Source organism: Ranitomeya variabilis, chromosome 3 (assembly GCF_051348905.1).
Source record: "Ranitomeya variabilis isolate aRanVar5 chromosome 3, aRanVar5.hap1, whole genome shotgun sequence".
NCBI classification, from domain to species: domain Eukaryota; kingdom Metazoa; phylum Chordata; class Amphibia; order Anura; family Dendrobatidae; genus Ranitomeya; species Ranitomeya variabilis.
The window spans coordinates 400,019,135-400,037,527 of NC_135234.1; the positions used below are offsets into that span (position 1 = coordinate 400,019,135).

The 18,393-nt window shown below is 41.7% G+C and overlaps 1 protein-coding gene across 1 annotated transcript in view; it reads left to right on the forward strand.

Moving 5' to 3' along the window:
• Nucleotides 1-18,393, forward strand: part of NT5C1A (5'-nucleotidase, cytosolic IA) — a 74,866-nt gene that overhangs the window by 32,727 nt on the left and 23,746 nt on the right. The window contains exons 3-4 of the mRNA XM_077299625.1: nucleotides 2,636-2,765; nucleotides 11,771-11,893. Coding sequence (XP_077155740.1) covers nucleotides 2,636-2,765; nucleotides 11,771-11,893 — 253 coding nt within the window. The remainder of the gene's footprint in view (nucleotides 1-2,635; nucleotides 2,766-11,770; nucleotides 11,894-18,393) is intronic.

Here is an 18,393-nt window from a genome sequence, read left to right on the forward strand (position 1 = left end):
TAAATCACTTGCTAAATTGTGTAACAGTTCCACTCCTTACCACTGGAGGCTGTGTTTGCTTCAATATTCTGAACAGCAGTAGTCTAGTTCCAGTCTCCAGCTCCTGAACTGTTTTATCCAGAATGTTCTTATTCATCTATGGATTCTGTCTACAACTCCCACTCTTTATTACGTCCAAGAAATTCTACCACCGCTTGCTGTATCCTGCTTGAGCTTCTCCAGCCATCAGATTCCAGCTGTTTCACCAGTATCGTAACACAGATATTGCATCAGAACCTCCACCCACTGTTCCAGAGGCAATTTCTGTCAGTCAGCCGCCCTCTTGAAAAACATCAGTAACGCCTTTGACGTCCTCGCCTAGAATCATCTTTTGCAATGCCAATCTTACCATCTTTCTCACCTGGGTCTCATCACTTCAGTTTGGAAGGGATGTGGCTTCCCCAGCCTGGCCTGGAGTCACTGACACCGTGCTCGCATCAGCTCATTCCTCAGTGGTTCTCCGCCTGGACAGTCGCATCTTGGCACCATTCAGGTTGAAAACTGTTTATCCCCATACATGGATTATGTCGTGAGACAGAACGTCAGACAGTGAGGGATATGGTTGTTTTTTATTTTTGTTTTATTACAGGAGACAAGGGCTTCAATGGAATGGGCATTAGATGAGTATAACTGTGTTTGTTATTTTTAAATAAAAAAAAAGTTAAAGTGTGTTCGGTTTTATTTAAAATAAAAGACTTTATACTTGCTCTGTGTTTATGTACCTATCAACTTGATGTGTCTTTTTTTACCATACAAGTATAGGATTAGTAATGGATAGGTGTCTTTTAGACCCTATTATATTACTAAGCCGTGGGCTTGATGTCAGCAGACAATACATCAACCCCTCAAATATGAACCTCACTTGCCATCACTACAGGGCAAGTGGGAAGAGTCGGGCAAAGCGCCAGAATGGGCACATCTAATAGTTGTGCCTTTTCTGGGTGACTGTGGGCTGCTCAATATCAATGGCCCCTTACCAGCCTGAGAATATCAGCCCCCAGCTGTCTGCTTTAGCCTGGTTGGTTGTCAAAAATGATGGAGACCCCTGCCATTTTTTACATTTATTTATTTAAATAATTTAAAAAATTGGAGTGGGGACCCCTCTTTTCTTGATAACCAGCCTTGCTGAAGCTGGCAGCTGAGGGTTGCACACAGCTCCATCAACTGAAAAACGGGTCTCGGATAATTGCGACACAACCCCAAAAATTATTTTTTTCAAAATGTCTGATTTTTTTTCACCACTAAAATAATAAAAAAATGTAACTAGTTTTGTATCAACATAATAGTACTTATGAGCAGAATCATATTGTGAGGTCATTTTTACCACACAATATACACAGTTAAAACAATTCCCAAAAAACAATGTCAACATTTCTTTTTTTTTTTCATAATTGCACTGCACTTGGAATTTGTTTCCCATTGTCCAGTACATTATGTGGTAAAATAAATGGTGTCAGTCAAAAGTGCAACTCGCCACTCAATAAACAAGCCCTCATACATCTAAGTCAACAGAAAAAAAATTGAACGCAACGGGAAGGGGTTCAATGGTTATTCCAGTTTCAGGATAATTTAGGAAAGGTTGATCTTGATGGACCTAGGCCTTTTTTCAACCTAAGCAACTATGTAATAGATGGGTATTGTTAGATAGTACTTGTAAATACGAGCAGTTTAACAATTTACTGCTTATTGAAATTTTCAGCCATTCTTGATATAGTAACACTTTTCTTTTCGTTTACTGCTCGTTGCCTGAGAGACCGACCACCACTGTCAGACAGCGGAACATGCGCAGTGAATACCAGTTCTTTTCTGTTCAGCCTGTGAGCACTGTTTTGAAGATATCTAGAATCACTGGTTTGCGTAGTCACCTCCAAATCCTGATCAGCTTCAGTGCAATACTTACAAGCTAGACAGCACAGCAGTGGTGGTCGGTATCCTAGGCAATGAGCTAAAGAGAAGTGTTAATATCTTAAGAACGGTTGCAAATTTTAATAAGCTGTAAATTGCAAAAGTGCTTGTTTTTACAAGCAAAACACAACAGTATCCTTTAAGGTGGGAGTAACCTATTAATCTGGGAAAATTACATTTGGAATCCAAAAAGATTTTTTCAAAGTGAAAGTATTTAATTTTGTTGGCTTGAACCACAGGAATGTTCTTTCAAAGGATATCATGAATATGTACTCCAAAACAATGTTTGCAGTTTATCACTTTCTATGTGACAGGAACTTGGAACTTCCTGATATGTGTGAGCAAGTGGGTTGAAAATACACTAAGATAATAGGAGTAATACACAGGCATATGATTTTCGCTAGTATCACCTATAAAACTCTATTTATTTATTATTATTATTATTTATTTATATAGCACCATTGATTCCATGGTGCTGTACATGAGAAAGGGGTTACATACAAGGTCATACATATCGTTTACAGCAAACAAATTTACGATGACAGACTGGTACAGAGGGGAGAGGACCCTGTCCTTGCGGACTTACCTTCTATGGGATAATGGGGAAGAGACAGAAGGTCGGGGATTTATGTACAGTATGTTGTTTTTCACTTCTAGACATTAATCTCTTTTTGTCCTTATTCCATGCTAGGCCCTGGAAGCTGTTAACACTCAGCTACGTGAGTTATACCCAGACAGTGAGGATCTGTTTGATATAGTCCTCATGACCAACAACCATGCACAAGTGGGAGTAAGACTCATTAACACCATAAACCATTACAGTAAGTCCCGAATTGCTATAATGCTACCAAGCAGACATGGTGTTTTCTTTGTAGCCACCAGCCAATAACATCCTCTACAGCAGGGCTAATAAATTGTATTTAGCTAGGCCTCGTTCACACGTTCAGTATTTTGTCAGTATTTTACCTCAGTAACTGTAAGCCAAAACCAGGAGAGGAACATTCAGTATTTGTCAGTATTTTACCTCAGTAATTGTAAGCCAAAACCAGGAGTGGAACAATCAGAGGAAAGCTATAATAGAAACACGTCACCACTTCTGCATTTATCACCCACTCCTGATTTTGGCTTACACATACTGAGGTAAAAAACTCAACAAATACTCAATGTGTGCACATGGCCTCATCATAGAAGAACCTTTGCAAACCTAAAGGGTCCAATCTGGAATTTAATGATTTACATATTTTACTCACCACTAATTTCCCAGCGCTTTACAGAAATGATTAGCACTGTTCTGATTGAGGCTCACAATCTAAAATCTTTGTGCTTTATGGGTCTTGGACGCAAGGCAACAGTGCTATCCATTGAGCCTCCATGCTGCCTATTAGAATATTAATAGCAAAATCTATATTATGATGTTAACCATTTTCACAAACTAACAAAAAAAAAGTCATACGTTAAATTTAGGCTGAGAAATCGGTGACTCGCCGCAGTGCAGAGTACATGCACTGGGGGAATTCATAAGTCTGCAGTCACAGAGAGTGACTGCACACTTATCGATATAGATATGTAGACCAGACAATTCCCTTAAGCCTACGTTCCCCCAGTGAGCTTTTGGTTTTGTTTTTGAGGTTGCAGATTTTCTGCAACATTTCTGCACCCTTTAAGTATAATAGGTAACTTGCATTTTTACTAAAAAAAACTCACCGAAAACTCATCGTGGAAATGTGCCCATTGTATAATAAATATGTATATTTGTTGCATTGGATTGGCCTAATCTAATGGTGCATGCAGTCTATAATGTAGGTACAGCAGACAGTTAATTACACTTGACATAATTTATTAACTGATCATTGGATTGTTTAGCATGTAACTCGCCTAAGGCCTGTGCACACACTGTAGATTTGTCACGTTTTTTTTTCTGTGTAGATTTGTCAAAAAGCATGAGGGTTTCCTGATTCCAGCAAAGTGAATGAACATCCTGAAGTCTCATGCACACGTCGCTTATTTTTCACTTGCAGATTTGGTGCAGATTAAAATTTTCAGCATGTCAATTCTTTTATTGCGGCAGATTCAACTCATACTAATGAATGAGTAGGGAAAATGTGCACCAAGAACGCATGTAAAAAACACATAAGGCTGGTTTCACACTTGCGTTTTTATCTGCATGCGTTTTTTAAAAAACGCATGTGTGAAAAAACGCATGTAAACGCGGTAAAACGCATGCGTTTTTTAGACGCATGCGTTTTTATAGAAAAACACAAGAAAACACAAGAAAAAACAAGAAAACCCTAACCCTACCCCTAGCCCTAACCCTAAACGTGAATGAAATACGTGGCACTGAAATACGTGGCATTTAAATACGTGGCACTGAAATACGTGATACGTGGCACTGAAATACGTGGCACTTAAATACGTGATACGTGGCACTTAAATACGTGGCACTTAAATACGTGGCACTGAAATACATGATACGTGGCACTTAAATACGTGGCACTTAAATACGTGGCACTTAAATACGTGATACATGGCACTGAAATACGTGATACGTGGCACTGAAATACGTGGCACTTAAATACGTGGCACTGAAATACGTGATACGTGGCACTTAAATACGTGGCACTTAAATACGTGATACGTGGCACTTAACTACGTGCAACTGAAATACGTGGCACTTAAATATGTGCAACTGAAATACGTGGCACTTAAAATACGTGGCACTATGACTGTCAGAAAATGTTCATTAAATGGTTAGGGGTGAGGTTAGGGGTAGAGTTAGGGCTAGGGTTTGGATCCCTTTATCACCTTGATGGTGGTGGGTGGCTTTTCAGTGTGTTTTCTGTTTTTTTTTCTATAAAAACGCATGCGTTTTTAACGCAAACAAACGCATGTGCTTAAAAACGCATGCGTTTACATAGACAGCAATGCATTTTTTTGCCGCGAAAAAACGCATGCGTTTTTTTCGCTGCAAAAAAACGCCGCAAGAAAATACTGCAGGTTGCATTTCTGAAAATGAACGCATGCAGAAAAAAAACGCATGCGTTTGAAAACGCGACCAAACGCGTACAAAAAAACGCATGCGTTTTCAATGTTAAATATAGGGGAAAAAACGCTGCAGACAAAAACGCAAGTGTGAAACCACCCTAAAAAATGTCAAAACATGGCAAAAACACGTTTATTTTAAACCGCGTTTTTTCAGCCAAGGGATGCAGAAATGGTGCCAAAATGTCTGCACCAAATACTTAACGTGTTAGAAATGTAAGAAATTTGTATATGGGATAAGTGTTCTGGGGTGTTGATGTTGGGGCCTCAGCTGCAGTTTAGGGGTGCCAATGTAGCCAACATCTCCAAAATCAAATTGTAACACAGAATAAAGTACTAGTATAAATCATATCAAGAACTATATCAGTCTAGTGATATGTTTAAAACCCATAGAAATGTTGTGTATTGATTTCAATGACCTGAAACAAAGATTGTCTTTTAACCATACAATACATTTTCCTGAAATGTGAATGAGGAAGATATAAAGAAGAGAAATTGCCTTAAATGGCAAAATATTTATAGCAGAGAGGCAAGCATCTCCTAAGGCTATGTAATCAGAAGAAAAAAATGACAGTACATATGATACAATAAAAATAACAGTTTAATGCTGCAGTGCCACAAAATGGGGTTAAAAACTGTTAAACGTTACACCCGTACTGATGGTTGAACCATGTATTGTAATGATAATAAAAATTAGTTCCTGAGGCCCAATGCCTCCCATCCGACCGACTGGCACAGCAGGTGCAGGCGGGTCCGGCTGATATACAGACTGCCACGGGAGGTACAGGCAGGTCAGGCTGATATACAGACTTGCAAGGTAGGTACTAGCAAGGACTGACAGGAACAAGGTAAGAACCAGCAGGTATGGTTAAGGACAGGCAGACAGGCAATATCTTAGAGCAGAGGAACACTAAGGGGCTTCAATAAGAGCAAAACTAGATGGAAAGTTATGAGATATGCTCTTTTGTGATCCTGCTGAATGTTTTAATTTTTTTTTAGGGGGGGCAATTAAGACCTCTATGGGGCCCCGTGATTTTATGTATGCCCCTGCATACTTGCAAATTATTACAAATAATATAATCTATGAGGAAACACATGTACAACTATACCTGCTAAGTGCTAATATTTGCAAAGTCCCATACAAAAGATGCAAGGAATACAAGGCTATATGTGCCACAATAGTAACTTAAAAACACTTCACTGCATATGGATTATGTCTGACATCAAACCAGGGACAGAAAGCTCACAAAATAGCTTGAGAATATAATCATTAATTGAGCTACATATGGATCATACGTCCCCACAATATGTGCCCTTATGTACCATTGATGAAGCTCTTAACTATACTAATATCACTATTTAAAGAAATGCAATATCTGCAAGCTGCCATTTTTTTAGGCCATTGTTGCCACACTATGGCTGCTTCATCCAAGGTCGTAATCAGATGTACGAAAACTTAGGCCGGTCATGTCCACAAATTGCGTATGTTACTAGCTCAGAGTTCAGCTCCTTGTACTTACTGGTTAATGGGTGAGTGCATGAGCTGCTAGCCATTTACAGACACTATTTAATTCTGGTCTGTAAATCGAACCATGGCATGTCAGACTTATACCCCATGCATGCGCCTCTGGGAAATTAAATATGCAAATTGCTCTTCAGAGAGTCAGAGGACTAGAACTCTAGTGCCACCTATTGGAAGTAGCGATCCTAAAAGTCTATATTGACCCTTTCATGAGCCTTGTCACATGACTTAGGAAAAAAGCCAAACCAGAATCTCAATTTTCAGGGACAGTGTTTTGCCCTTTTGGCACTGCAAAGTAGGAGATCAGATTTGGCTGGGTGAGAGGCTGAGAATGGGATCTAAGGGGTAAGGTATCTCCTTGTGGAGAGTAAAGCCAGGTCTGGCATGTCAGAGTGAGGAGACTTATACGCCATTGCTACTTCCAATAGGTGTCTCTAGAATTCTAGTCTCTTCCTCTCTGAAGAGGCAATTTGCATTTTATTTACACAGACACTTGCTCTATGAGAAAAATCTCATCTTAATAGCCCCATTAAATAACAAGGGTCAGTGTGCTGCCTGTGTGCAATTCGATTTAAAATCGGATATCAGACGTCCAATTTATAGGCTCGCGGGAACAAGCCCTATCCCTACTAAATGATAAAGATTAATCCAATTAGAAATAAGCTAAGCGCCAACATCGGCTGAACATAATAGGCAAGAGCTTTCTTTTCAGTAAAGTTTCAATGTTCAGAATCTATACTTGCCCACTGCTCAGTATGGATCACGGGTCCTAAGTATTGTATTTGTGAATGCACACATGGTTACAATTTGGAGCTCTGCTGTTCTGATGCTGATGTAGCTGTTTTTTATTTGTTGATATTTGATTGGTATTTCAGATACACTGTGTGAAATTTACACTCAGTTTGGCCTTTTGGACATTCTCTCTTTTTTGTTTTCCTTGGATTTATCTATTAGGTCAGACCCTACATAAGCAGATGAGTTCATGTTATTATCCATAATAAGTATTCTGTAGCAGTAAGGCTGGTTTCACATTTGCGTTTTTTGCCGCTGCGTTTTTGCGCAAAAAAACGCATGCGTTTTTTTTGCATGCGTTTTGCCGCGTTTGACGACGCATGCGTCGTTTCTATACTTGCGTTTTTTTGCGGAAATGCAACATGTAGTAATTTCTAGAGGCGTTTTTTGCCGCAAAAAAAAGCCATATTGCTGTCTATGTAAACGCATGCATTTTTAAGCACATGCGTTTGATTGCGTTAAAAACGCATGCGTTTTTATACAAAAAAACAAGAATACACCCTGATAAGCCACCCCCCACCATCAAGGTGATAAAGGGATCCTAACCCTAACCCTAGGGATCCAAACCCTAACCCTACCCCTAACCCTATCCCTAACCCTAACCCTAACAATATGACAGTGAATACTCTACGAGTTTATATTTTTAGTACTCTATAGCAATACCGTATATCTAGGGGTGTCCACATTTAACAAAGCTTTTTATTAGAAGAATGTCCTGGTCACCAGGTCAACATAATAGCCAATCCCTATGGATCCCTAGGATCCCTAGGGTTAGGGGTAGGGTTAGGGTTTGGATCCCTTTATCACCTTGATGGTGGGGGGTGGCTTATCAGTGACCTGGTGACCAGGACATTCTTCTAATAAAAAGCTACCCCTAACCCTAACCCTAGGGATCCAAACCCTACCCCTAACACTAACCCTACCCCTAACCCTAGGGATCCTAACCCTGACCCTAACCCTATCCCTAACCCTAACCCTAGCTATTTCTATTTATAGTGGGTTTTCTAGTTGATTTTGATGATTGGCAGCTGTCACACAGTTCTTAAATAGTTGCAAAACTAGAAGTAACAGATGACTTGCATTACAGATTTGTTTGACCAAATACCATGTAACTGTAGTTATTTTGATCCCTTATTCCACTATTTAACATAATAAGTGTAATAACAGTGAGCAGTATTGCATGATATCAAAGGGATATTCCTATCTAGAACATTTATACCTCAAATATATTGTAGATGTGAATCCTGTGAATCCCACCAATGGCTGCTCTATCCATCTTATGAATGTCGCTTCATCAAGTGCTGCTTTCAATGCAGTTAATTGACATTTCCATACAAATCTATGGGTATTCTGACCACCTCTCCACTGACAGCAATGCACAGCAGGGCCCAGTTCTTGAAACAGATGCAGATTCAGTTGGAGGGACCTCCATCCACTAAGTTTTGACAAATGTTTGGATATGCCATAAATGTACAAAATGGGAATACCTCTTTAAATGTATAAGATATGATAATATTGATAATGTCTTGCAAGTTAAATTATGAAGTTGACCAAAGAATTACATCTTAATTATAAGAACCAATTACATCAATTCAGAAAAAGTTATAAGAGTAATATACACTGCTCAAAACAATAAAGGGGACACTTAAACAACAGAATATAACTCCAAGTAAATCAAACTTCTGTGAAATCAAACTGTCCACTTAGGAAGCAACACTGTTTGACAATCAATTTCACATGCTGTTGTGCAAATGGAATAGACAACATATGGAAATTATTGGCAATTATCAAGACACACTCAATAAAGGAGTGGTTCTGCAGGTGGGGACATATACCTTACTTCAATTGCTCCATATTTCCCATTTTCTTTTTGGGGGGCCAACCTGTGATTTTTTTGTGTTTAAAAGCCACAAAACCGGGTACAGACAACAATAAGGAGCATTTTCACGAATTACGTGCGCCATTTTGAAGAATTTGGAGCAAAACCATCAAGGAATACCACAAGACAAGGCAAACACCGCCTCTCACCACACAAATAATGAATCTGACCCTGAGATTTTATTTATAAGTGGAATTGCACAGCTTGCTTCATTTGGCCTTAGAGTTCAGCCCATTTTGTTAGACCATTTACTGTATGGGTTGAAACCTATACCTAAATTGTGTGGTTTCCCGTGAGATGTATGTCTGATTATATCATGGTCAGACACTAGAAGTTCATTACACTTTTGTGAATTTTAAATGTTTTTTTCTATTTGTGTCTGTCATGATATGATTGTTTTTTTTTTTTGGATTGACCAATAAAAATTGATTTTCTTTTTCCATATTTGTAATAACTTGATTTATTGTATTGGTTGGTTCATATTTGTAATGGTTTTTGGATGTACCTTTATTAAACATTAAAACTTTCATCACATTTTACTTGGCAAACTGGCTACATCATGATAAAAAAAAGTGGCTGAACGTGAGATATTAGCTTGTAAACTTTATATGCCAATAACCACTATAACCAAGAGAGCATTAGTAGAGATTTTTCACTGGGATATTTTATTTTTCTCCCTGTATGACGTTGTCCAATCATAAGCAAGAGGTGTCATGCAGGGGAAAAAAAAAACACTATGTAACGTAATATTAATGTTATATGTTAAAGGGAATTTGTCAATAGGATCAAACCTCTTAAGCCATCTATATGGGTATGTAGGTTGTAGGAAGCTGAATAAATTGATACCTTGATATCTGCGATCTAATATCTTATTCCAGAAAAATCCACTTGTGTCTTAATATGCAAATGAGTTGTTAAGATCTGTAGGCTGGTCATAGATCACCCTGAGAATCTGCCTCCAGAGCTTATTTTAAATTAAAGGGGGCGTTACCAGTGGGATACATGTAGATCAGAAAAGCAGACACTCAGTCATTACATGTTTGCCACTGATAATGCCCCCTCTCGTATAAAATAAGCTCACAACCCCCTGACAAAGAAGGGAAAAAGTGCGTTGGGGTGACAGGGACATACTACTGCCAGCAAAAGAGCATGTAGGTGCCTCTTTTGAACTATTCTCCTACCTGTTTAACAGATTGCTCCAGTAGCATAGCTACCGGTGGGCAGAGGGTTCGGGCGCCCCAGGCCCGGTGCTCAGAGGGGGCCCACCCAGAGCTATGCTACTCTAACTGCATCGGCACGCGCAGCGCGCTGATGCAGTTACGTTCTGCGGTAGAGCAGGGAGAATCTATCTCCCTGCTCTGCCACTATGGGGCCCCTGAGCAGGCAGTGAGAGACCCGGTGCCAGGAGTGGGCCCCCCGCCCATCATCGCAAGGTCAGCTGTACCGGCATCTAGCCAACACAGCTCACTGCATTGATGGGAGAAGGAGCGTTACGCTCCTTCTCCCATCATCCCCCTGTCAGCGTCTGGCCTGGCGTCGCCGACACTGATAGCGGGCGCAATGACGTCGCAGCCCGGCGCGCCCTCTGTCAGGAGATGAGCGAAAGCTCATCGCAGCACAGGAAGCAAGAGGAAGAAAAGTATTTATTGTGTTTTTTTATGGGGGCTGCCTTAAACTACAAGGTCTGCCTATAGGGGTGCTGCCTTATACTACAGGGTCTGCCTATAGGGGTGCTGTCTTATACTACAGGGTCTGCCTATAGGGGTACTGTCTTATACTACAGGGTCTGCCTATGGGGGTGCTGTCTTATACTACAGGGTCTGCCTATAGGGGTACTGCCTTATACTACAAGGTCTGCCTATAGGGGTGCTGTCTTATACTACAAGGTCTGCCTATAGGGTTGCTGTCTTATACTACAGGGTCTGCCTATAGGGGTGCTGCCTTATACTACAGGGTCTGCCTATGGGGGTGCTGCCTTGTGCTGTATTGAGGACTATCTGGCACATTATACTATATGGAGGCTATCTATGGGGCCATCATACAGTCCCACTCAGAAGCTTCGTCGCCCCGAACCAAAACCCTAGCTACGCCTCTGGTTTGCTCAATTTACAGAGAACTATTTATCCCCTCTACAATGAAGTTTTTAGTGCCCTGACATTTATATTTGCACAAGTTTTGACTGATTTATTTAATATAGTATGTCCCCGCATATTACTGCGGCACTTTGCTTTTATCTTTGTTGCATTTACCTTGTTGTATGATTTTTGTTAAGTGCAATAAACTGATTTTGGGCACGATATACTTCATTTCTTGGGCTTTTTTTCCTATACCCTATTGTTTTGTGTTCATAGTAGTGGAAATTAGCATATAAGCTTTACAGACTAATATGTCTCCTATGGAGAAGAGAAATAAAAAAACATATTTTTTCACATCTTCGGCCACTACATCACAATCTGGCCAGTTTAGCATGTAAAAAGTTGGTGAAACATCATCTTTAACAAAAGAAATAAGGATTGAGGTGCACTGTTACTTTTTAAAAAGAACATCTTTTAAACTATATGTCAGTCTCTTACTGAATGTCCCTCTTTTTTCAGATCTGTTTATTGAGAGATTCTGTATGACTGGTGGTAACAGTCCTATTGGCTATCTGAAAGCATATCATACAAACCTATACCTCTCATCTGATGCTCAAAAAGTACAAGAGGCTATAGAAGAAGGTAAGCAAAACATCTGCTGTGTGTTTTTATTAAAGTACCTATTCCCATACATAACATAACATGTATCTGATCTATAAACACTATACACTGAGCATTAAATTGCAACACCAAGAAGGAAAATGTCATGGAATAATGGAAATCACATGATTGACAGACATGTTAATGGTATGCAAATAAAAAAAAATACAAAAACATTTTCATTATTTCTCAAATATAAGCGCCAGATGCAGAAATACATGTACCATATATACTCGAGAATAAGCCGACCAGAATATAAGTCGAGGCACCCAATTTTACTACAAAAAACAGGGAAAACGCATTGACTAGAGTATAAGCCAGGTATGCATGGCCCCCTTATAACTATCCTGGTATACATGGCCTCCTAATCCCAATCCTTGTATGCATGGCTCCCTCATCCCTATCCTGGTATGCCCGGCCTCCTAATCCCCATCCTGGTAGGCATGGCACCCTCATCCCTATCCTGATAGGCAAGGCCAGCTTATCCCTATCCTGGTATGCATGGCCTCCTCATCTCTAGCCTGGTATGCATGGCCCTCATCAGAAAAACATTTAAAAAAAACCCATCCTACTTACTTTCCTTGTGCTCCCTTGCAGCGTCTTGTTCCGATGCCAGCAGCTGATTTATGCTTGTAAGCAGTGCATGGCAGTGATGTCATGCGCTGCCTACAAGTAGAGGACAGCTGACGGAATACTCACTGCTCTCCACATAGGCGTGGAGGGCAGTGAATTTTCATTGCTCTTTAATAGCGGGCACAGTAACTTCAGCCACTGGCTTGCTGCAGTGCCTGGGTAATCAGATGTGCCCGCTACTAAAGGGAATGAATATTTACTGCCCTTCACGCCCATGGGAATGGAGAACAGTGAATATTCATTCCCTTAAGTAGCGGGCACACGTGATGGCCCGGCAGCTCCAGGAAGCCGGCGGCTGTGACGACTGTGCCCGCTATTAAAGAGAAATATTCACTGCCCTCCTCGCCCATGGGAGTAGAGAGAAGTGCAGATTTTGTGTGTGTGTGTCTTTAACTATTTATGTACCATTTTTTCTATCTGTCTGTCTGTCTGTCTGTCTGTCTGTCTGTCTGTGTGTAAACACTATTCTTCAATGGAGTATGTAAAATAAGAGGTTGGACAAAGAAATGACATCACAATTCTTTTTTTTTTTAAATAATAGATCTTTATTTAGGTTATAAAAATGCATACAAATCCGCATGAAAAAAACCGCATCAAATCTGCATAAAAAACGCACCGATTTTTACCTGCGTTTTCTGCCAAGAGGTGCAGAGTCTGTGCAGAAAATTCTGCAGGCAAATCTGCAACATGTGCACACACCCTTAGACTTGTAATGGTGATTTTGAACACAATTTGAAACAAAAATGTACGTCTCTGATTTTTTTGCAGATGCGCTGTCGGCAATTAAACACAGGCATGTGAATTGAACCAGAGACTTTAACCACTTAACAAGAGCGCTGTACATGCATGCTGCTCATTAGGAGCGGGCTCAAGAGAAAAGCTCACCCCATTCCTAGCAGGCCAGGCCAGCATTTGGAGACTGTGATTTTTACTATATAGTGCAATATCGTGGTATTGCAATATATATTATATGAGATTATACAATCGCTGGTTCAAGATCCCTAATTAAAAAAGGAAACAGTAAGAAAACACGTTTTAAACTATATACAGTATATACTGTATATATATATATATATATATATATATATATATATATATAACTAAAACCCCAAAATGCAAACCATCCCACTCCACTACCCATTAAAGGGAACCTGTCACCCCCCCCCCCCCCCCCAGGCATTTGTAACTAAAAGAGCCACTTGTGCAGCACTAATGCTCCATTTGGACAAGGAGGCTCTTTTAGTTATTCTCCTTGCACATGCTGAAATAAACACTTATAAAATGTGCCCCCTCATACCGTGAAATCGCCAGGGAGGCGGGACTTTCCTTCCTAATCAGACGCAGCATAACTGTCATTCCTACCCCCTTGGCGCCAGGCGCCGCCTCCTCAGCGTTGTTTGAATCTGTCCCGGAGCCTGTGCTGCTATTTTATCCCTTGGGCATGCGCAGTGAGCGTTGCCCATCATCTGATAGCATTTTATGTCAGGCTGACTGCGCCTTTGCGGCCACGCTGCCCGAGATCTTCTGGTTTATTCACACTGCGGGGCTGGGATTCCTGGGCATGCGCAGTGCATATCTTCGCCTCTCACTCATCTCCCTCCGCCTTCTTCAGACTGTGCGGCGTCAGCTGATCCCTAATCTCCGTGGCATTTGATTAGGGATCAGCTGACGCTGATGAATCCCAGCCCCGCAGTATGAATAAATCAGAAGACACTGCGGGGCGGGATCTCGGGCAGCGCGGCCGCACAGGCGCAGTCAGCCTGACATCAAATGATGTCAGAAGACGGGCAGCGCTCACTGCGCATGGCCAAGGGATAACATAGCAGTGCAGGCTCCGGGACAGATTCAAATAACACTGAGGAGGCGGCGCCTGGCGCCAAGGGGGTAGGAATGACGGCTGTGCTGCGTCTGATTAGGAAGGAAAGTCCCGCCTCCCTGGTGATTTCACGGTATGAGGGGGCACATTTTATAAGTGTTTATTTCAGCGTGGGCAAGGAGCATAACTAAAAGAGCCACCTTGTCCAAATGCAGCATTAGTGCTGCACAAGGTGGCTCTTTTAGTTACAAACGCCTGGGGGGGGGACAGGTTCCCTTTAAAGATATTAAAATAATTAAGTTCAGTTCTTATGCAAAGGTTGATGACACATGACACTGATCTCAGTGCATGCAACACTGCGCTCAGTAACTTGCAGTGACTGGGCACAGCGGGTGGACCCAGGAAGAGTTGAGTACTGATGATTTTGTTGCTTTATCTACTTTGAGGATCACTTTACTGATAGTACACGTACCCACTGAAGACCACTATCTGTTAAAAACATAAACATAACACATACATAATTCACAAATGCTGGAATAGTCTAACCCAATCTGATTTATATACAAATTATTTTTAGTACATTAAAGGGAATCTTGTCAAAAGGCTTTTGCTACCCCATCGAGTAGCAACATGATAGAGGGGCAGAGCCCTTGATTCCAGTAATGTATCATTTACTTTCCTGCAGTTTTGATAAAATCCCTGTTTTATCTGCTGCAGATCTACCACTTCTATGAATGTTGAGCTCTGTATAATTTCACCCACACAACTAATTGGCAGATTTCTGCGTGCACTGTGCAAAGACAGAAAGCTGCCAATCAGTGGAGGTGATGTCAGGGGTGGATTAAGGGTAGCCAGGGCCCCGGGCTGTTCAGACACTGTGGGCCCCCCGTCATGTGACGGGGTCATGTGATGGGGTCATGTGACAGGGTCATGCGACGGGGTCATCATATACCTGAACCAGATTATTCCAGAAAAATAGTTGCTGTGTGAAACTATAACCTGTCAAAGATCCATTAATCTAGTCAATGTACCCTTCAGTTAAGAAGAAAAAACAAAAACAAAACACAATACTATCACCATAAGTGCCAGTATTCACAGGAGATCTGTAATTGGTATGCAGTGTCTGTGTAGAGGTAATACAGTGATCACCGGTGACATTATACACAGGACCTTTGTATATAGTATACAGTGTATAGGGTCAGTGTATAGGTAACACTGACTCACCAGTGACGTCTGTAGGTGAAGTCCTTCATCTTTCATCCAGCACAGACCGCCATCACTTCATCCAGCCAGGACTCGTCTCTGCAGGAAATAACCCAGTTATCTCGAGCTCCGCTTGCAGAACACATTACTTAATTTTTCCTAACTTCTACATTACACCACATGAAGAAAAAAAGGCAACATACTGTCACTCTACACAGTAACAGGACCGCCCCCCCCCCATTTAAAACAGTGTCCTCAAAAAATAAAATAAATACATCACTGCAGTAATAATATCCCTTAACTAGCCCCTATGGTAATAATAGTATCCCCCATCCTGGCCCTGTGTATCTCATTCCTGGCTCCAGCCATATGTTCTCCCATCCTGCCCTCATGAGTATCCATTCTGCCCCATCAGTCTCCATCGTATCCATCCTGCCCCATGATCCTGCACGATCTGTCTCGAATCCTGCCCCATGTCTTTCATTCTGCCCCGTGTCTCCAATCATGCCCCGTATCTACATTCTGCCCATGTCTCCAATCCTGCCCCATCTGTCTCCAGTCCTGCCCCCAGTGTGTCCAGCATCTCTGCCCCCAGTGTGTCCAGCATCTCTTCCCCAATGTCCAGCATCTCTGCCCCAGTGTCCAGTATCTCTGCCCCCAATGTCCAGCATCTCTGCCTCCAATGTCCAGCATCTCTGCCCCCAATGTGTCCAGCATCCTGCCCCAGTGTGTCCAGCATATTGCCCCCAGTGTGTCCAGCAATCTGCCCCAGTGTCTCCAGCATATTGCCCCAGTGTGTCCAGCATATTGCCCCCAGTGTCTCCAGCATATTGCCCCCAGTGTCTCCAGCATATTGCCCCCAGTGTGTCCAGCATATTGCCCACAGTGTGTCCAGCATCTCTGCCCCAGTGTGTCCATCATATTGCCCCCAGTGTGTCCAGCATATTGCCTCCAGTGTGTCCAGCATACTAGCCCGGTCCCCCCGGATTGCCGTTCGCAATAACAAAAAAGTTCTCCTCACCTGTCCGCGCTCCTTCGGCGAAGCTCCCTCCTCGCAGCTGAAGCGCGCACTCACCGGCGACTGACAATGACATCAGATGCCGGCGATGTGCGCGCTGTGGCTGATGTCAGCTGCCAGCCTCCGATTGGCTGGTGGCTGTTAACTATTGACGTGCGGGCGCGCACATCAATAGCGTTAAACAGCCGCAGCGCTGGTAGGGGCCCGGTGAGCAGTTTTTGAATAATGACCAGATCTAAGTAATGTGACTGTGGTGACACATTTAGGTCACTTCATGGTGTCCATCTTCACAGTACTCCATGATATACTGTATCTCATGCCTCAGAGTTTTTAGAATTTTTTTCTACACTTCTCTTGATAACTTTCTATTATGACATCCCGTTGCATCTGGTTTTAGGGATCATGGGTTTTGCTGCAAAATGCAACTAAGAGAATGTAATGAAAATCATACTAAAACAGCCAAACGTTACCTTGGGTTAATGATACTTTGAATTGATGGCAGCTGTGTGCTGACAACTATTTAACATGAGTTTAAATTATAAGAGGGTGTTCACTAGGGTGGTTCTTAATGTAAGAAAAAAATATATATATATTCAATTTTTTGACGGGGCACCCTCTGAAATGATAATTTGGGCAAAAAAATTAAAAAACTACAAACCTTTTAAAAATCTTTTCAATTTTACAGGTCCCGACTCCCTACCAATCAAGATACAGGTGCTTTTCACAAAATTCGAATATCATCAAAAAGTTAATTTCAGTTCTTAAATACAAAAAGTGCAACTCATATATTATATAGAGTCATTACAAACAGAGTGATCTATTTCAAGTGTTTATTTCTGTTAATGTTGATGATTATGGCTTACAGCCAATGAAAACCCAAAAGTCATTATCTCAGTAAATTAGAATACTTTATAACACCAGATACAAAAATGGTTTTATAATCCGAAATGTTGGCCTACTGAAATGTATGTTCAGTAAATGCACTCAACATTTGGTTGGGGATCCTTTTGCATCAATTACCGCATCAATCTGGCGTGGCATGGAGGCGATCAGCCTGTGGCACTGCTGAGGTGTTATGGAAGCCCAGGTTGCTTTGAAAGCAGCCTTTAGCTCATCTGCCTTGTTGGGTCTGTTGTTTTTCATCTTCCTCTAGATTCTCTATGGGGTTAAGGTCAGACAAGTTTGCTGGCCAATCAAGTACAGTGATACTGTTGTTTTTAAACCAGGTATTGGTACTTTTGGCAGTGTGGACAGGTGCCAAGTCCTGCTGGAGAATGAAATTTCCATCCCCAAATAGATTGTCAGCAGAGGGAAGCATGAAGTGCTCTAAAATTTCCTGGTAAACGGCTGCACTGACTTTGGTCTTGATAAAACACAGTGGACCTACACCAGCAGATGACATGGCTCCCCAAACCATCACTGATTGTGGAAACGTCACACTAAACCTCAAGCAGCTTGGATTGTGTTCATCTCCACTCTTCCTCCAGACTCTGGGTCCTTGATTTCCAAATGAAATGCAAAGTTTACTTTCATCTGAAAACAACACCTTGGTCCACCGAGCAAAAGTCCAGTTCTTTTTCTCCTTGGCCCAGGTAAGACGCTTCTGGCATTGTCTATTGGTCATGAGTGGTGTTGTGAATTCCGTTCTGGAGCTCCCTCCTGTGGTTGCTAATGGTATTTTTGTGAGTTCTGCCCTTGGGCTCCCTCTGGTGGTTTCGAGTGGAACTGCTGCTCCTTTAGGTAGCTGTGGCAGCTGCCTTCACTAATCGCCTTGCCTGGGTTTGTTATTTAAACCTGCTCTGGGCTTTAGTT